The sequence below is a fragment of the Typopeltis vanoorti genome, chromosome 3, assembly GCF_054136105.1.
Source record: "Typopeltis vanoorti isolate ZY-2024b chromosome 3, IOZ_Tvanoo_1.0, whole genome shotgun sequence".
Lineage (NCBI taxonomy): Eukaryota > Metazoa > Arthropoda > Arachnida > Uropygi > Thelyphonidae > Typopeltis > Typopeltis vanoorti.
Genome location: NC_143551.1, coordinates 67,788,310 through 67,810,470, shown reverse-complemented (window position 1 = coordinate 67,810,470; position 22,161 = coordinate 67,788,310). Strand labels below are relative to the sequence as shown.

General features: G+C 35.2%; 1 protein-coding gene across 1 annotated transcript in view; it reads right to left on the bottom strand.

The window, feature by feature from the left end:
• The window catches only part of Dp1 (satellite-binding protein 1 Dp1), a 286,820-nt gene that overhangs the window by 217,362 nt on the left and 47,297 nt on the right, over positions 1-22,161 (bottom strand). Inside the window, exons 3-4 of the mRNA XM_090390658.1 lie at positions 21,427-21,688; positions 7,534-7,758 (exon numbers count right to left, since the gene is read on the bottom strand). Of these exons, the coding sequence (XP_090246784.1) occupies positions 7,534-7,758; positions 21,427-21,654 (453 nt within the window). The 5' untranslated portion in view covers positions 21,655-21,688. The remainder of the gene's footprint in view (positions 1-7,533; positions 7,759-21,426; positions 21,689-22,161) is intronic.

Below are 22,161 nucleotides of genomic sequence, written 5' to 3'. Positions count from 1 at the left end.
ATGAAAACAAAAACAATTAAAAAGTAAACACATTTCAAGGTAAACAAAAAAATCAATTCACCAATTAAAAAACACTGTTGACACATGCTAGAATAATATTATTTAAAAAAACAAACCTATTTTTGATAATTACATAAATCCCAAACTTTGGGAGGGAAGGGGGGGGGGGAATCATTGATTCCAGTTATCCTGGTGTAAAAGGGCTTAACAACTTAACTAACGACTTTCCTTGAAAAGACATTCATATTTAAAACTGCTTCTATGGAGTAGATGAGCTTTATCCCACAGAATACTGTGATTAGTATCAATACTATGACAGATCAGACTTTTGAAGTTTCAGCTATTCACTGTAGTACAGATGTTCATTAATTCCCCCCCACACACACACATAGAACAGCCTGTGGGGGGGGGGGGAATTGGTGTGCCAAAAAGTATGTTTTTTTTGTGAAAATCTTCTGTTGGACCATAGATACAAACAAATCTCACTGTTTAATTCCTCATTTTGAAATTTCCAAATACACTTCTACTCAAAATTAGCTTCCATTATGAAGTTCATCTTATTGTTTAGTGTTGAATTCTATTAACTACTCCTTCCATTCCCAATCGCCAATGCCTAAAAATAACATATTATAGTTATTAATAAACAGAATTGCACCTGTTTTACTCTTCATCTTAGTAACATCAATTTATATCAATATGGTAAGAGACACTTCCAGAAACTAGGTTCCTGTCACACATACTAGCAACAAATAGCTGTAGTGGGGGGTTAGTCTATGCAGTGGTGTTGCAGAAGTATACAACAGACAATGCCAGTTCTTAGTCTATATTAATAAGTTTGCCATCAAGTAAATCATTTCACATGACTTGCATGATTTTTACTCATGCAAGAAAACTGAAAATCTCACTCACTTGCAAGATCATTCAGTGAAAAAAATTGTGAATACCAAAAAATGCTTGCCTGGCTGAAATTGATCAGTAAGTTAGTGGAGAAAATGCCATGAGTGAGGAAATGGGAAGATGATGGTGCAGGATGTCCAGTGAAGGGACGATGAAGACCAAACTGGGTGCCCATTGTTAATTATTGTGATCCACTTGACAAGTTGAATAAGAAGTTTCAGAAAACAGAAGATTCATTCATTGCTGAATAGAGTACACATTTCTGGCATATTTTCATTCTTCCCTATATGAAATCATCACAGAACATTTGCAGTATGCAAACTATGTGCAAGATATGTGTGTCATACAATGCTCTCTAATGATCATGCATAATTGCAACAATGAAACTTTTGGAAAGGCATCAATGATGAAGGTAACAAATTTTTGAATTATACTGTGACAGATGAAACACAGATTTCTCATTTGACACCAGAGAGCAAGCAGAAATCAATGCAATGGTTGCACAGTGAATCTTCAGATAGATCATGTATACCACCCTGCTTCCCTGTTTTGGGATAAACGCAGTGTTCTGCTCATTGATTTTGTGCCTCAAGGAGCATCAATAAATACAGATGTTTATTGTGAGTAAAAAAAAAAAAAAAACTTGTAGTGGTCTGTTCTATACAAAAGATGAGACCTCAATTCTGGAGTTGTTTTGATGACGAACAACCACACAATGCGGCTCAAACATGCCAACTGCTAGAACAATGCAATGCTATCCTCATAAAAGTGATGATTGCATGAAGACAGCCATGAAGGACTAGGTCAAAACACTGGTGACAAACTATTTTGGAAAGCAGATGCAAAAGGTTCTGCTCCAATATAACAGATGTCTCAATATAGGGACAAATGTGTGAGCAAGTAAATGACAGTATGTGAACTTGTGATTTTAAAGTAATACTGAAAATGTCATCATGTCATTACTTACAATTAATCAGAACTTATTTCTGGACATGCCTGGTATTTCTATAATTCTTCTGCTAGTTTCCCTTCTTTTCCAATCATGCTTCTTATTGTTGATGCTTACTGAGTTTGTTGAAGTAGATGACTTTTCACTTCATCCTGCTTTCATGATGAAAATAATGGCGCATCTTGTTTAATTGAGCAACATCCCAGCAGGAATGGCATTTCATGTTATACCATCATTTGGTTTTTGGTTTAGGCAATGCAGAATATAATTCAGTCAGCATACCACCTGCTCATCCTTATTCACTATATCCAGGTGAATCCGTACTAGCAAGGGGATTCACCTGGATATAGTGGATATTAGAAGCCAACCAGGGCTTCTAACCTAATCTTCAGTTAGAAGCCCTGTTTGGCTCATTTCATTCCTTAAAGCCCAGTTATTTACCTTTCACATGTAAGTGATTTCAGTTGCAGTCAGTTTTAAATTTTCAATCTCCATCTCCTTGATGCATCCTGTCTCATAAAATCTTTAATGCCTTAGTTGGCAGGATGACAAAAAGAGAAATAAATTACACTGGTGAAAACCACTATTTCTAGAAGTACATAAAATTAATATCTATATGATTAACATTTATCAAGTGATGCTTTTTGGAAAGTAAACTTCAATATCTTAACAATGTTCCAACATAAAAATGAGCACAAATTCACATGGCAAGGAATAAGAAAAGTCTCACTGACTATGTTATTGTTGATAATGATGTTTTCTCCCTGGTGCAGGACACTACAGTGTACAGAGGATTTGAAATTGGAAGTGATCACCATTTAGTCTTGAGCAGAATAAAATTGAATTTCATATTGGAAAAAAGAACATGTAAGAAAGTTTTAAAGCAAATAAAAGTTGAGTAGCTCTCAGATGTGAACTGTAGACTAAAATACAAAAAAGTAATTGACGAAAAAATGAAACAGTATGATAACAGGAACCAAACCTTGGAGATTCAGTGGCAAGCCTTGAAGAAAACCCTGATTGATTCAGCCAGAGAGGCATGTGGTAAGGTTGTCTGCAAGGATAGAAAAATCAGAATTCCATGGTAACTTCACTACCTCTTTAACTTACACAGCAAGTTAAAGAGGCAGTGAAGGAAAAGAAGAAAGCATATCAAAAGTTCCTCACGTATAAGTCAGCTTGTGCTCTTAGAGAAAATACAGAGACAAATGTAAGAAAGCCAAACACTGTGTAAAACTAGCTAAACAAAAGTCATGGGAGGACTTTGGCAAGAATATAGAAAATAAATATCAAGAAGGTGGTAAGATATTCTGGAGGTTGTTGAGGAAGCTCAGAAATGGAGGAAAGAGTGCTTAAAAGGAATCGGAGATGATAAAGGTGACATGAAAACTAGAGAAAAAGATATTCTTGAAGTATGGAGTAATTACTTAGAAAAATTCTAAATGAAACAATCAGTAACAGCACAGTGGCTAAAAACACTGACCAGGCATAATATCAAGAATACATATCCATACTTAAAATAGAAAAAGCCATCAAAAGCCTGAAATGTGGAAAGGCTGCTGGAGTAAATGATATTCGACCAGAAATGCTCAAGTATAGAGGTATAAAAGTCTCACAGTGGCTGCACTGCATAGTTTAGAAGCCTGGACAGAGGGACGAATTCCTGATGATTGGAGTAGAGCTCTAATAGTACCCATATATAAAAGGGAAATAAAACTCAATGTGAGAATTACAGAGGTATTTCCTACTGAGTGTTCCTGGTAAGATCTATGCAAGTATATTTGAGAAACGGTTGAGAAGAATTGTGGAAGAAAAGTTTGGTGAAGAACAAGCTAGATTCAGGCCAAGTAGAGGCTGTCAGGATCAGACTTTTACTTTATGACAAATAGTTGAGAAATCATGGGAATATAACAAAGATCTGTAAGTTTTGTAGATCTGGAAAAGGCATATGACAAGAAGAAAGCATATGCAAGAAGTGCAAGAGAGAGAAGCTAATCAAAATGCCACAGTCGTATGGTATCAAAGGGGCATTATATCAAGCAATACTTAGTCTTTATTTGAGTTGTAAGTTAGAATTGAAGGAAGTACAGGAAGATGGTTTAAAGTTAAATCTGGTGTCAGAAAGGATGTACATTATCCCTCTTGTTATTCATTATCTACATGGATCGCATTATGAAGGAAAGAGGTATTAAACCTGATATCAAAATTTTAATGTCAGCTCTTTCCTTTAGGGAGATGATGTTATACTTCAAAATAAATCTGCTACAAGTCTGCAAGATTCCCTGACTACATTGAATAACTGTTGTGATAGATATGGCATGAAGGTCAGCAATAAGACAATGAAAACAGGCAGAAGCATTGAAAATATCAACTGCATTGTGAATGGAGAACCTATATAACAAGTAAAACATTTCAGCTACGTAGGCACAATTTTTACTGAAGATATTAAATTAAATATGAAAAGAGACAACAGAATCAACAAAGCTGGTATGGTAGGAAGTCAACTGAATAAATTTATAGAGAATAAGAGAGAAATTAGTCGAAACACTAAATTAGCTGTATACAAGACAGTGTTCAAATCAATTTTAACTTATGGATCTGAGAGCTGGGTCAGAAATAAAACACTTGACCAAAGACTAGAGACCACAAATATCAGAGTCCTGTGAAAGATTAGTGGTGTGAACAGTTGGCATCAATGGCAATATCATATTAAAAACAAGAATATTAGGAAAGAACTTGACAATGTTAGCATCCAGGAATGTGTTAGCAGAGCTAATCTCAGGTGGTAAGGTCACTTAAACAGAATGGGGGAGAAAAGATTAGCAACACAAGCGTTATCTGCCAGGTTGGCAGGAAAAAGACCCAGAGGAAGACCAAGATATGGATCGATATGTTAAAAAGTGCGTTAGAAGACAGAAGTATAAGCTCTGATAATGTTAGAGCCTTGACAGGAAAAGACTGATTTGGAGGAACATTGTAGATAGGAAGTTAGTAATGGTGAAAGTTTTTCATGTAGTACTATTATATCCTGTACACCCCTTGAGGGTACATGTCAAGAATTTGAAGAATTTGATGATGATGATGATATTTAGAATCTTCTCGAGACACTAAAATATTTAGACCAAATACATTAGAGTAATATATATATAAAAATACAATAGATTTTATGTTGAAGCATTCCAAAAGAATCATCCAAGATCCACATATCATAACAAAAGTAACATTTGTTTCCCTAGTGACGAGGTATTTCAAATATTATTTAAATAATAAGTAGAATCGGACATCAGTTTATTCTTTTATTTTCTAAAATGTAAAGTTTTGTAACAAATAAACCAACTTACACAGCACACATAACTTATTATTCTCTAAAAGGATATCAACAACTATGCTAGTATAGTATGCCCACAGATTCGAGACCCTTCGACACTTCTGCGCATGTCACAAAAAGGAGAATCCATTCCATGAATAGGATAATCAATCAGTCTTCTGAGATGAGTTTGTTTATTATTACAAGTCAGAAAATTTAGCTCTTTTTTTTAAGAACATTGTAGTTTTTAAAGTGGTAACTATTTTGCTTGTATAACAGTTGGAAAAATGTACGTAGAGTATTAACAAAATTAAAAAGGTATAGTATAAAACAAAAATTTAACAAAATTTATTTTTAAGAAAGTTTTGTATAAAATAAAAATAATTATACAGAAATTTTTTAAAATTAACTTAGATATTCTAAACTAACAGTTGAGAGAACTGAGACCCTTTAATGTCCTAATCCGATCAATTATTTACGACTTTTGTGACTCTTTTAACAAACCCATGCAAAAAAAAAAAAAAAAAAAAAGGTTGGAAAAAAAAAAATTATCGAATCCTTTTAATCTTCATAGTCATCTCAATCGGTGTCCGAATCGCCATCACTTTCACTTAAACTGATCACCAAAGGTTCACATAATTCTTCGATAATTCTGTCTCTGTCCCAATACATATTTTCCAATGAGGTGACATGAGAGAACTATTTTCCCCACTTTTGAAAGTGGGGAAAATATTTCTAATACTTTCAATCGCCTGTTCTATAAGCTTAAAAAGTTTCGACATATCAATATCCCCAGTTACATTGCAATGGCGAATGAAATTTTTCACTTCTGCCCTAATATACTCAATAGCATTAATATCACAATGATATGGTGGTAGCCTCAAAGCTAGAAATCCATGCTTTTTGAGCATCGTGTCGAATTTAAATAGTTTAGTTGTGGGCAAGTTTCTTTTGACCAAATTAAGCAATTCAATTTTTTGCATATCTGGGGAATGACAAATGTCATTTGAAGAGAGCCAATCCATAAGAACTTGCTTCTTATTAGACCAATTTGGAACTTTTGTTTAATTGAATGGAGTGATATGAAGCATTATCAATTATAACAACAGCATTTTTAGGAAGATTTGGAATCAGTTTTTCTTCCGCCCACTCTTTTCGAAGATCGTAGAATTCATTTGCCCATGGTAATCTCCAGTAGTTGAATTCGCTTTGTATAGTAAGTTTGAATTCGGTAAAAAAAAAAACCATTTCTCCGCCCGCACACAAAATTATTATGTGCCTGCGAGGCATTTCCAGTTTGTAGCACTCCACATTCTTCTTTAGATTGCCAACATTTTCTATAAGTTAAATTACTATCAATCCAAGTTTCATCTAGATACACAATCGGTCTTTTCTCCTCCCTGAAATATCGTATTGCTCTCAAATGTTGTGTTCTAGATAAAACAATGCCACTTTGATCCATGATAATTTCCTTTTATTCTGGGACATTTTGAAACAAAATTTGATTTCATGAAGTATTTTCCTTAAAGTTTCTCTTTTCCAAGGAAAATTAATTTTTTCTTTAAGCACAGGAATCAATTTCGAAACAGTTGGCACTCTTTTCTCGACCACGTAAAATTCGTGAATAGTTCTTATAACATCTACATCAAATCGTTCAAAGCTACGTTTCCGATGGTTTTCTTTCTCTGGCACTTTTTTTTAATTTTTTTTTAGGAGATTTAAATTTTGGCTTACCTTCATCTTTTGATTCCCTATGAATTCTTTTAACAGTCGACTCTGAAACGCCTGCAATTGCACGTTTATGACTTGAGAAAGGGGAACATGGAGACTGCCTTCTAGCGATTCTTTTTAGCAGAATGTGTCAGCACATTATTCAATATTCTTTTGCAAGAGCTACTGAAAGGTTTAATACCAGAACTTGTTGACTGTACTGGTTCCATCATACAAATTAATAATAAAAAAATAATGCAAAAAAGTGACAACAAAAATCAAGCTAGTACTAGTACAGCGACCAATTCGTACATCCTTCATTTCTTTCTCCCTCTCAGCATGAATCGACTATTCTTGGCAAGTTGCCATGCAAAGCTCTACAAAGTGTGGGCATACTATATGTCAAATAATTTCAGAAGTGATTTCTTTCTCATGCTTCTCTATATAACAAAAATAAAAGGTTAATTTCAATCAACAGATGGATATGCAGTACTCTCTCTAATGGTTACAATTTTAGCATGGTGCACAATCACAAGGGCTAATATTGAATAAATAATAGTCACAAACTTAAAATTATTAACCAAATCAATAAGTATACACATATAGAATATACAGTAAACTAAAAAAGGAATTTCCGGCAGCAAGAAAAAGATCAAAATGCAGTTCTTACTTGGGTCTGCAATTCTTTCACAATTTGACGGCGTGCTTTTAGTACTGCTTCTTCTTTGCCAGTAACCAGAATGGTTAAACTCTGATCCTTGGAAGAACTGACTTCAATATGAGCACCAGTTTTTTGCATGATGTCTGCACATATTTTGGCTTGTTCACCTTGTTCGCCAAATCTCTGACTACTGATTTCCCTAAAACGCCTTTCTTCAACAGGAACATGAAATACCTTCAAATACACAAATACACCAATTTACTGATATCTACAAAAAAAATACCATATTCAATATATACAGTGTATTCACTCTCAATTTTGAGAACTAATGAAAGGAATATATGGAAAATTGAAAAAATACAGATAATCCAAACTTTATATTTTGCTATATGCTAATAATAAAATGGGGTGCTTAAGGGTCAAAGCTATATAACTGAGAAGAGATCTCCATACAGCCTTTAAAGGAATGCGGAGAACTGACCAGGGCTTCTGACCTAATGTCCAATCCTCACCTTCTCGTGGTGCACCCTTTTGAGTATCTACCTGGATACTGAACGAACAAGGATGAGATGGCAATTTGGGATTTAACCGACCAAATTGTATTCTCATTGGCTTAAACCAATATACAAAATGATGGTACAACTTGACAAAATTTCATGCCAGCTGGGACTTTGCCTGGTTAAACAAGGCCCCCCGTTGTTTTCACCAGGGAACCAGGGCAAACAGCAAAACATCAGCTACTGGAACAAATCTGAAAGCACACCCCAGCTCAACATCACCAGAGTTAAAGATCGGTACTATCAACATAAGAAGCCTGAATGGCAAAGAAATGAAGCTAGCTGAGGAATCAGATAAGTAGACATAATTGGGGAGACTGAAACAAAAAAGACAAAAACTAGTGAGATCTTTCTGAGCAATAAATACAAAACGTTATGTTCAGGCAATGACAATCAAGGAAAAGAAGGAGTAGCCATAGTATTCAACACAAAATACGAGGCTAATCTTCTTGAATGGTAGGCAGTCTCGAGTAGAGTGATGTGGGCAAATATCAGAATGGGGAATTGGACAATGAGACTTATGGTCCCACAGAAGGTTCTACTAAGGTAGAAGTGGGGAATATTTTGATGCTTTAGAAAAAGCAACTGACATAATGAAAAAGGAAAAGTTGGTCCTTGTTGGGAATCTTAATAGCAGAGTAGGAAATGATTGTCAGACATACAAAAATGTTTTGGGAAAATTTGGAGAAAAGACCAAAGCTAATAATAATGGCAAATACCTGTTGGATTTCTGCTCAGGACATGGACTGGTTATTACTAACACCATGTTCCAACATAAAAATGTGCACAAATTCACATGGAAAGAAGAGGCAAGGAATAAGAAAAGTCTCATTGACTATGTTATTGTTGATAGTGATATTTTCTCCCTGGTGCAGGACACCAGAGTGTAAAGAGGATTTGAAATTGGAAGTGATAACCATTTAGTATTGAGCAGGATAAAATTTAATTTCATATTGAAAAGAATAACATGTAAGAAAGTTTTAAAGTGAATAAAAGTTGAGCAGCTCTCAGATGTGAACCGTAGACTAAAATACACAAAGATTATTGAAGAAAAAATGAAAGAGTTTGACAACAGGAACCAAACCTTGGAGATTCAGTGGTAAGCCTTGAAGAAAACCCTGATTGATTCAGCCAGAGAGGCATGTGGTGAGGTTGTCTGCAAGGATAGAAAAATCAGAACTCCATGGTGGACACAGGAAGTTAAAGAGGCAGTGAAGGAAAAGAAGAAAGCATAACAAAAGTTCCTGGCAAATAAGTCAGTTTTTGCTCTTAGAGAATACAGAGACAAATGTAAGAAAGCGAAACACTGTAAAACTAGCAAAACAAAAGTCATGGGAGGACTTTGGCAAGAACATAGAAAATAAATTTCATTTTATGACCTTTTTCTTGACTACTAGTATTAATAAATTAAAGACTTAATTCTGTGTGTTAGTCAAGTAAATATTAGTTTAATATCCAACATTTCACTGACTGATATCTGTCAGCATTTTCAAAGGAATACACTGGTAAGCAATAGAAAGTAACAAAAACTAGGAAACTAACCAACAATTCTAAAAATTATATAAAGTTATTTAAATTAAGGGGATATTAAATCCCACATTGTTTTAAAACCGAATAAGAAACTCAAAGATTGGAATCAGAGAGTTTCATGCCGATATAGAAAACTATGAAGTATCGGCGACACTATCGTTAGCCAATGCAAGTGACCCTAGTACGTAGTACAATACCGGACAACTCGTAGCAAAGGAGGTGAAGTTCTGATCGCTATTCTTAGGTATTTTCCATAATGTAAAAACACATTTCCTAGGAAATGTATGCTGTTATTACATTATGGTGGGAGGTCACTACCCAGACCGGTTTCAGCCTTTTTTGAGGCTTCATCAGTGAGTAGCTAGACCAATTAATACCAAAGTGTATAGCGAAAAGAACTTATATACTCTGCTGTACGAGTTTCCAAACAGGTGCAACCATTAAGTTACTTAAATATAAAGAGCTAATAAGCTTCATTTCGGCGATATAAACATTATTTAAATTAAGAGGATATTAAATCCCACATTGTTTTAAAACCAAATAAGAAACTCAAAGACTGGAATCAGAGTTTCATGCCGATATAGAAAACTATGAAGTATCGGTGACACTAACGTTAACCAATGCAAGTGACCCTAGTACGTAGTATAATACCGGACAACTCGTACCATTCGGTTTTAAAACAATGTGGGATTTAATATCCCCTTAATTTAAATAATGTTTATATTGCCGAAATGAAGCTTATTAGCTCTTTACATTTAAGTAACTTAATGGTTGCACCGTTTGGAAACTCGTACAGCAGAGTATATAAGTTCTTTTCGCTATACACTTTGGTATCAATTTGGTCTAACTACTCACTGATGAAGCCTCAAAAAAGGCTGAAACCGGTCTGGGTAGTGACCACCCACCATAATGTAATAACAGCATACATTTCCTAGGAAATGTGTTTTTACATTATGGAAAATACCGAAGAATAGCGATCAGAACTTCACCTCCTTTGCTACGAGTTGTCCGGTATTGTACTACGTACTAGGGTCACTTGCATTGGCTAACGCTAGTGTCGCCGAAACTTTATAGTTTTCTATATCGGCATGAAACTCTCCGATTCCAATCTTTGAGTTTCTTATTCGGTTTTAAAACAATGTGGGATTTAATATTCCCTTAATTTAAATAATGTTTATATTGCCGAAATGAAGCTTATTAGCTCTTTATATTTAAGTATATAAAGTTATCACTGTGCGCGATACAATGATATAATATGCGTGTCGCAAGTGTAACATTTTATTTGTTGAGATATTTAATGTAATTTTCATGAAAGTTTATTTCTTTTTGGTTAAATGATCTGAATTGAGTTTTCCATATATCTGGTAAGATTACGTTTTGATTCTTATTTAAATTACCTGTTGAACAGGCGACTGTAGCAACTTCTTGAAACGTTCTGGAATGGTAGTTGTCTTCCATGTAGGGCATATGATGACTCATATCCCATTCAATATTATGGTTGGAAGAGGCAAAGTGTGAAGAAAGGCATGATATATCCTGTCTGTTATTCCTTACATAGCCTATGTGTTCTTTCTTTCTTGTATCAAAACTTCCAATGTCTGTCTGATGTAATTAATACTGCAAGAACAAGGTATGCTATAAACTCCAGAGTATTTGTAGAAAGGATGGCTATCTTTCGGTGATCTTATAAACTTTAAATGGTCTCAATAGGTTTGAAGGTTACCCTGATATCATATGGTTTTAGAAGAAGAGCTAATTTTCTGGATATGGCACTAACAACAAATGGAATTGTTATAGAGCTGATGTATTTGTCTTTGCGGTAAGTCACCAAAGAGAATCTTGTTGATGATTCTTGTAGGGTAGCCATTTAGGGGTAGATCTTTGGATATTTTCATTAATACTTCATGTAGGTCACCAGGGTCCGTGGTACACTGTATAGCTCTTTTTTTGAGTATATGAATAATGCTGAGTTTCTGGGATATGTGGTGAGACGAGTTGAAATGGAGGTAGCGCCCAGTGTTAGTAGGTTTTCTATATACTGACAGGTTGATGCTATTGTCAGTTCATCATCATCATCAAATTCCTGCCATGTACCATCAAGGGGTGTACAGGATATGATAGTACTACATGAAAAAAATTACATCATTATTAATTTCCTATCTACAATTTTCCTCCAAATCAGTCTGTTACTTGTCAACACTCCAACATTATCAGATCTTATATTTCTATCGTCTAAAGTACTTTGTACCGTATCAATCCACCAATATCTTGGTCTACCTCTGGGTCGTTTTGCTGCCAACCTGGTAGAGAACACTTGTTTTGCTAATCTTTCCTTGCCCATTCTATTTAAGTGACCATACCACCTGAGATAAGCTCTGCTAACACATTCCTGGATGCTGACAATGTCAAGTTCTTTCCTAATATCCTCGTTTTCAATATGATATTGCCATTGATGCCATCTGTTCACGCCGATAATCTTTCTCAGGACTCTCATATCTGTGGTCTCTAGTCTTTAGTCAAGTGTTTTACTTCTGACACAGCTCTCAGATCCATAAGTTAAAACTGGTTTGAACACTGTCTTGTATACAGCTAATTTAGTGTTCCGACTAATTTCTCTCTTATTCCATATGAATTTATTCAATTGACTTCCCACCCATACCAGCTTTGCTGATTCTGTTGTCTATTTCTATATTTAATTTACCATCTTCAGTAAAAATCGTGCCAAAATAGCTGAAATGTTTTACTTGTTCCACAGGTTCTCCATTCACAACACAGTTTACATTTTCAATGATTCTGCCTATTTTCATTGTCTTTGTCTTTTTATTGCTGACCTTCATACCATATCTATTAGAACAGCTATTCAATTTAGTCAGAGAATCTTGCAGACTTGTAGCAGATTTATTTAGAAGTATAACATCGTCTGCATAAAGCAAAGAGCTGACATTAACATCTCCAATTTTGATATCATGTTTAATACCACTTTCCTTCATAATGTGATCCATATAGATAATGAATAACAGAGGGGATAATGTACATCCTTGTCTCACACCAGATTTAACATTAAACCATCTTCCTGTACTTCCTTCAATTCTAACTGCTGACTTACTACTCAAATAAAGACTAAGTATTGTTTGATATAACGCCCCATTGACACCATATAACTGCAGCGTATTGAATAGCTTCTCTCTTGGCACCTTGTCATATGCCTTTTCCAAATCGACAAAACTTAAATACAGATCTTCTTTGTTATATTCCCATGCTTTCTCAACTATTTGTCATAAGGTGAAGATCTGATCCTGACAGCCTCTATTTGGCCTGAATCCAGCTTGTTCTTCAACAATTCTTCTCAACCGTTTCTCAAGTATACTTGCATAGATCTTACCAGGAACACTCAGTAGGAAATACCTCTGTAATTCTCACATGCAGTTTTATTTCCCTTTTTATATATGGGTACTATGAGAGCTCTACTCCAATCATTGGGAATTCGTCCCTCTGTCCAGGCTTTCTGAACTATGCAGTGCAGCCACTGTAAGACTCTTGTACCACCATACTTCAGCATTTCTGGTTGAATATCATCTACTCCTGATGCCTTTCCACATTTCAAGCCTTTGATGGCTTTTTCTACTTCAAGTATGAATATGTATTCCTGACTGCATGCCTGGTCAGGGTTTTTTACCACTGTGCTGTCATCACTGCTTGTTTCATTTAGCAGTTTTTCAAAGTAATTACTCCATACTTCAAGGATGTCTTTTTCTCCCGTTTTCATGTCACCTTTATCATCTCTAATTCCTTTTACAGCACTCTTTCCTCCATTCTTAAGCTTCTTCAACAACCTCCAGAATATTTTGCCACCTTCTTGATATTTATTTTCTATATTCTTGCCCAAGTCCTCCCATGACTTTTGTTTAGCTAGTTTTACAGTGTTTAGCATTCTTGCATTTGTCTCTATATTCTCTAAGAGCACAAGCTGACTTATTTGACAGGAACTTTTGATATGCTTTCTTCTTTTCCTTCACTGCCTCTTTAACTTCCTGTGTCCACCAGGGAGTTCTGATTTTTTTATCCTTACAGACAACTGCACCACATGCCTCTCTGGCAGAATCAATCAATGTTTTCTTCAGAGTTTGTCACTGAATCTCCACGGTTTGATTCCAGTTCTCAAAAACTCTTTCATTTTTTCTTCAATAATCTTTGTGTATTTTAGTCAACAGTTCACATCTGAGAGCTGCTCAACTTTTATTCGCTTTAAAACTTTCTTACATGTTATTCTTTTCAATATTAAATTCAATTTTATCCTGCTCAAGACTAAACAGTGATCACTTCCAATTTCAAATCCTCTGTACACTCTGGTGTCCTGCACCAGGGAGAAAACATCACTATCAACAATAACATAGTCAATGAGACTTTCTTACTCCTAGCCTCTTCTCTCCATGTGAATTTGTGCACATTTTTATGTTGGAACATGGTGTTAGTAATAACCAGTCCATGTCCTGAGCAGAAATCCAACAGATATTTGCCATTACTATTAGCTTTGCTCTTTTCTCCAAATTTTCCCAAAATATTTTTGTATGTCTCACAATCATTTCCTACTCTGCTATTTAGATCCCCAACAAGGACCAACTTTTCATTTTTCATTGTGTCAGTTGTTTTTTCTAAAACCTCAAAAAACTCCTCCACTTCTACCTTAGTAGAACCTTCTATGGGACCATACGCACAAATAAGTCTCATTGTCCAGTTCCCCATTCTCTTATTTGCCCACATTACTCTACTTGAGACTGCCTGCCATTCAAGAAGATTAGCCTCGTATTTTGTGTTGAATACTATGGCTACTCCTTCTTTTCCTTGATTGTCATTGCCTGAATATAACATTTTGTATTTATTGCTCAGAAAGATCTCGCCAGTTTTGGTCTTTTTTGTTTCAGTCATCCCTGTATTGTCAGTTTGTTTCTTAATAAGGACGTCTAGGAATGGAAGTTTATTATCTTTTTCTAGTTCCAATGTGAACTTGATGGTGTTGTGGAAGCAATTAATTTTGTTTAGATAATCTATTAATTCTTCTTTTTTGTGATTCCAAATGATGAAGATGTCCTCAACATACCTAAACCATGTGGTTGGTTTTGGGGTAATTTGGGATAAAATTTGAGTTTCTAGATTTTCTAAGAATAGGTTGGCACAAGAAGGAGAGAGAGAGAGGGCTACCCATGTCTAATCCAGTGAGTTGTTTGTAGTGGGTTTTTTGCCATGTAAAATAATTTGAAGTTAAGCAATGCTTGAACAACTTGGTGATGTTGGGTGGGAACACGTTTTCTAAGAAGTCGATGACTCTGAAACTGGGATATTTGTGAACAGAGATGCGACATCTAGACTAGCCATAACTGTATCTTCAGAGAAATTGAAGTTTTTTAATTTCTCCAAGAAATGTTGGGAGTTCTTGATATAAGAATCCGTGTTGTGAATGTATTCTTGTATTTGGCTAGATATTTTGATAGTCTAAGTAGAGGAATGAATACCATCTACTATTGGACGTAATGGTGTGCCTTCTTTATGGATTTTTGGAACACCATATAGTCTTGGAGTTAACAGATGCATAGATTTTAGTGTTTTGATTAAGTCCACAGGCCAGTTGGTCATATCACGTAATAGTTCATTGGTATCAAGATGGTTTTTGTGAGTAGGATCTGTGTTAAGAAGAACAACATAGATATATGTGTCCAATAATAGATTATTGATCTTTTCTTCATATTCCGTAGTATTTAAGATGACAGTGTTATTGCCTTTGTCTGCTCTCTTGCAGTATTAATTGCATCGGACAGCCATCTAGAAGTTTTGATACAAGAAAGAAAGAAAGAACACATAGTCTATGTAACAGACAGGATATATCAGACCTTTCTTCTCACTTTGCCTCTACCAACCATAATATTGAATGTGATATGAGTCATATGCCCTACATAGAAGACAACTACCATTCCAGAACATTTAAAGAAGCTGCTACAGTCGCCCATTCAACAGGTAACTTAAATAAGAATCAAGGCCTAATCTTACCAGATATATAGAAAACTCTAATCAGATCATTTAGCCAAAAAGAAATGAACTTTCATGAAAATCACATTAAATATCTCAACAAATAAAACATTACGCTTGCGACATGCGTATTATATTATTGTATCATTCACAGTGATAACTTCATATAATTTTTTGAATTGTCGGTTAGTTTCCTAGTTTTTGTTACTTTCTATTGCTTACCAGTGGATTCCTTTGAAAATGCTGACAGAGAAATCAGTCAGTGAAATGTTGGATATTAAACTAATATTTACTTGACTAATAAACAGAATTAAGTCTAATTTATTAATAGAAAATAAATATCAAGAAGGTGGCAAGATATTCTGGAGGTTGTTGAAGAAGCGTGGAAATGGAGTTCAGAGTGCTGTAAAAGGAGTTAAGATGATAAAGGTGACAAGAAAACAGGAGAAAAAGATATCCTTGAAGTATGGAGTAATTACTTTGAAAAACTGCTAAATTAAACAAGCAGTGATGACAGCACAGTGGTAAAAAACACTGACCAGGCATGCAGTCAGGAATACATATCCATACTTGAAGTAGAAAAAGCCATCAAAGGCTTGAAATGTGTAAAGGCAGCAGGAGTAGATGATATTCGACCAGAAATGCTGAAGTATGGTGGTATAAAAGTCTTACAGGGGCTGCACTGCATAGTTCAGAAAGCCTGGACAGAGGGACAAATTCCCGATGATTGGAGTAGAGCTCTCATAGCACCTATATATAAAAAGGGAAATAAAACTGAATGTGAGAATTACAGAGGTATTTCCCTACAGAGTGTTCCTGGTAAGATATATGCAAGTATACTTGAGAAACAGTTGAAAAGAATTGTGGAAGAAAAGCTTGGTGAAGAACAAACTAGATTCAGGCAAACAGCCAAATAGAGGCTGTTAGGATCAGATCTTCACTTTACGACAAATAGTTGAGAAAGCATGGAAACATAACAAAGATCTGTATTTAAGTTTTGTAGATCTGGAAAAGGCATATGACATGGTGCCAAGAGAGAAGCTATTCAATACACTACAGTTATATGGTGTCAATGGGGCATTATATCAAGCAATACTTAGTCTTTATTTGAGTTGTAAGTCAGCAGTTAGAATTGAAGGAAGTACAGGAAGATGGTTTAATGTTAAATCTGGTGTGAGACAAGGATGTACATTATCCCCGCTGTTATTCATTATCTATATGGATCACATTATGAAGGAAAGTGGTATTAAACATGATATCAGAATTGGAGATGTTAATGTCAGCTCTTTGCTTTATGCGGACGATGTTATACTTCTAAATAAATCCGCTACAAGTTTGCAAGATTCATTCCCTGACTAAACTGAATAACTGTTGTAATAGATATGGTATGAAGGTCAGCATTAAAAACACAAAGACAATGAAAATAGGTAGAATTGTTGAAAATGTCAACTGTGTTGTGAACGGGGAACCTGTGGAACAAGTAAAACATTTCAGCTACTTAGGCACGATTTTTAGTGAAGATGGTAAATTAAATATGGAAATAGACAACAGAATCAACAAAGCTGGTATGGTAGGCAGTCAATTGAATAAATTCACATGGAATAAGAGAGAAATTAGTCGGAACACTAAATTAGCTGTATACAAGACAGGAAGATGAGATGAGATTAGTAACAGTGCCGTTACTAATCTCATCTCCCTTTTACCCTCTTTTACCAGTTTTAAACTATGGATCTGAGAGAGCTAGGTCAGAAGTAAAACACTTGACCAAAGACTAGAGACCGCAGATATGAGTCCTGAGAAAGATTAGAGGCGTGAACAGATGGCATCAATGGCAATATCATATTAAAAACAAGGATATTAGGAAAGAACTTGACATTGTCAGCATCCAGGAATGCGTTAGCAGAGCTAAACTCAGGTGATATGGTCACTTAAACATAATGGGCAAGGAAAGATTAGCAAAACAAGGGTTGGCAGGAAAATGACCCAGAGGAAGACCAAGATATAGGTGGTTTGATACAGTACGATGTGCCTTAGACGATAGAAATATAAGATATGATAATGATGTTGGAGTCTTGACTAGTAACAGACCGATTTGGAGGAAAATTGTAGATAGGAAGTTAGTAATGATGTAAATTTTTCATGTAGTACTATCATATCCTGTACACCCCTTGAGGGTACATGTCAGGAATTTGATGATGATGATGACATATGCTAATAATAATATGGTGGCTCTTACTGTATATCCATAAAACATTAATTAGATGCAATAATGTAATTTTTGCTTGTTTTTGAAATCCCTAAAATGTTTTGTAATGTCACTATGAATTTTCCTTACAACTCATGTACTCTTAAAAAAAAAAAGTCGATCCAAAACAGTGCTGTTACTAATCTCATCTCATCTTCCTTTTACCCTCTTTTATACCTTGCAATGTCGAGGGTTTTATTAATCATTAGACCTCAAACCGTTCACAGGATAAGGTGGTCAGCCCTACGCCCTGGTGTATCCTATATCCATAGTGTTGATTTCTCAAGGCCGGTTTGCCTGCTTTTCAGGATGAAAAAACCCTTACTAATCTCATGACCATGCCCAAGACCGACTAACTTGGCTATGGCTGAGGAAGATCCTTCAGCTCCACGTCACCAACGGGAATCGAACCTAGGACACTCCTTCCCCAGGCACGCGGTTGCAGAGAGGACAGCCACTAGGCTAACTGCACGGACTTACTTATGTGATTGTTAATTTCTTCTGCACTATATTTTCAAAACATGAATTTGTCATATCATTACCTCAAGAATTTCACTTGTATCTCGTCATCTATCCATAAATTCACTGGACACCAGAAGATGCCGTAGAGTTGCTCTTCGCCCGATGTACCACATCAACGAAGACTTTTCTTGAGATTAACTCTCCAAAGACCAGTCGCCATTCATCCATCTTGTTGAGGGTCTATCGCTTCATTTTCCAGGAACTTTATCCTCTATTAGTGTTTTGAGAAGTCTTCCTTCCATTCTTTTTGTTTGTCCAAAAGTATTATCAATATCAGACCTCCATTTGAGTCAAAAGATTCATTGTGGGAGGTCTTCATACTCATTTCAAAAAGAGTATTGAACCATGCTTTTCTCAGGTTTTGCACTGACCAAACTTTCAGGCAATGCATTCCACTCATCAGCCACTCTCCAAAGAATCTTGCTCCTCACTTCCTTATTCACACCCTCCTTATACAGTTTCCAGGAATTGGCTGTTGTTCTACACCTGTCTGGTTCTCTCTCTCTACACTCTATGAAAAATCTCCATATTAATTAAACAATCCCTCACCAACTTATATTTCCTTATTGAAACACAAAGCACTGTAAAGTTGCATTCCCTCAATCTGTCCTCATATCCCACATTCCACAAACCTGACACTAACTTAGTAAATTTTCTCTGGACTTTCTCCAAAATATTCTCAATCCCTTGAAAACAAGGTGACCAAATTTTTGCACATCAGTCCATATGCAGCCTGTCAAGACCACATACAAAGGAACAAGAACCTTTTTGTTTTTGCATGTCAAGGTCCACCTCATCATTGCCATAATCCACTATGACAATTCTTACAATTTAGCGATATAACCACTACACTTCAAGTCTGTCCACCAAGACTCCCGGATGTCTCATCTCTTTTGCCTCCTTCAAAATTTCCCCATTAATTGTAAACTCTGCATCCCAAATTTGTCTGCCAAATTTCAAGATCTTACACTTCACAACATTAAACTGACAGCTCCACTCAGACAGTCTATGTGCTACTCCAGCAAGGCCATTTACTCTGTGCCTCATAGTTCTTTCGATCAGCAATCTTCAGTTAAACCTCTTCCAGTATTATTAACATACAAGTTAAACAATAATGGTCCCAAAACAGACCACTACAGCACTCTACTGGTAACCTTACTCTTTTAAGATACCACTCCTCCATACACAACCTGATGATACCTATCTGACAGCCAGTCACCTATTCAACTCACTAGTTTCTTATCCAAGCATATCAATTTCAATTTAGTCACCAGCTTGTCATATAGCAATCTATCAAATGCCTTTGAAAAATCCAAGTTTATCACTATATGTGCATTTCCCTTATCCAATGAATTCATCACCTTGTTCTAGTATATAAATGGATTGCTAAAACATCACCTCCCCTTAACAACCTCATGTTGACCATCATAGAGAATACTGAATTCTTGTTCTTACCAACTCTAACACTTTAACAGTAACCTGAGACACAAACTGAACTATAATTTGTAGCCTGCCTTGTCCTCCTCCTTTGTGAAGTGCAATAATTTTTACTGCTTTCCCCCTCCCTGTTGCAAGTCTCATGCTGAACAAGTGCGCCAAAGGTGCATTCCTTCAACACACACGAAATATAATGCCCTACTGCCTTATTAACTTCGAGTTTACTTAAATCCTCATTCCTCCTGCTCGCTCACTATCGGTCCCCTCTTCATACTGAAAGAACTCACTAGGATTTTTCTTGGCTTGACTGGCTAATTTCTGCTCATACTGCACTTTTGCTTACTAACCAAGTCACCTTCCTGGGCTACTCTCTGTACTCCTAATACAACTGATTATTACAATTATTCGTCTTATGTTGCTTCCACAATGCCTTTTTCCAAATTTCATGCTTAATCCATCCATTCATTAATTTTACTTTTAACTTATAGCCTTTTCATTTTGAAATATATAACTAATTTTTAAGGGAAAAATATACTTTAAATAATATCTTTTCATAATATTCATGCTACAGAACTTTTTTTACAAAATACCTAACACAAACTATTCCATGCTCTAAAATATAGCTCATGAAAGTTTGTTTGCTACAGAAGTTACCTTATGCTTGGAATTTTGTACCACACAGCTATGTACTTTATCAGCTAAATGTTAACAATAGAAAAGTTTTTTTTAAAAGAAAAATGGTTCAATGGTAATGAACAAGTAGCAAGCTTCTAATTGTAAACTGAAAATAAAATTGAACATGAAAATTTTTAAAATGCTAGGAATAAAATCTTAATTTACCCCTTAATATTGATTGGACAGAAATTTTGATAGATGTTCTCGATTTGTACAGTGGTTAAATAAATAACTAACTATAATACTGCTAAGAATTTGTAACTTTTATTCTAAACATTTAAAGAGAAAAATGCTGACTACTATTACATACACACAAAATCAATAGTTTTACTTGGCTAGAACTGCATATTCATTATATTGTTCCCTTTATAAGACTTTGATAATACACTCTACTTCTCTGCACAGATCTGGTGCCTGAGTTTCCTAAAAAAATAACATCCCAAGATTATGAAAGGTCTGTGAAGAACTTTCCTAAAAGGACAGATCAAAGGTTTGCAGACTACGAGGTTTGGCTGAATGGTAGAAAAGAGAGGATATGATAGGAACACATAAATGAATACAAAAGAAGTTCTATAGTTTAGATGAAGAAAATTTTTTTTTCAATATATGACAGGAGGGAGGGGGAGAGATAACAGGCAACCCTTGGAAATTGTGCTAGAGCATTGTTAGCAAGGGTGCGAAGAACAAGATTTTTTTTTGCTTGAAGAGTAATTATCTAAAGTGCATGCTCTATCAATGAATGAGGTTAAAGAGAGAGAGAGATATGTCAGGAATATGTGAGTAACTGTTAGTTTTAGCCTCCCACAATGAGTCTTTAGAATATAAGGTAGGCAAAAAATTCTGAGATAAATCTACATGAATTTTGCATCATCAATAAAGTTCTAATTAGAGATCAACAACATTAGTAGTACTAACCTGTGTAATGACCGATGATTTCATTTTCATCTTCTGGCTCCACAGAACTCCATCAACCTGTGGAGTCTCTTGCCTTGTTTCCATTTCGGGCAAAGAAGGGAAGAGCTCATCATAGCTATATGCAGGTTCATAAATCACGCCATCATCTAAAATAGTTGCAGTTGCCCTGTGGCTAGAAGCACCAAGATGGTCGGGGTTAAGAGTTATTTGAGACATTTCCAGATTCATGTTTGGTTATTCAATGCCAAGTCGTACAGTACACCTATCAAAATAATAATACAACATCTATGAGCACTATTATTTTTGATGAACAAATAATCACTTCTCTAGTTTAACATACAGAGTATTCATAAAAAGCTACAATCACCTTGATGTTAGAAGTATGATATGCATTTTTCACAATTTTGTGAGATTTTGGACATTTCATTCAAAATTTTATACTAATTTCAATAGAATTAAGAAACCTTTTTTCAATAAATAGTTATCATACTGAAAATTATAGATCAAATCTTTTCTGCTACACATGTAATTACATAATAAAACACAAAGTGCTCATTCAAGTTTCATTTGTAGTTACCCATTTTGGGCAGTTGTCAAGTCATTATCACTTTGCCACTTTATATTACATAATTACTTGCTAATATGCTAATTCATGCTAATTATTTGTGATTGATAAAGGTTAAAGAACTTTTTTTTTTTTATTTATTTAAAGTATTCATCTCAAAATGCGACTTA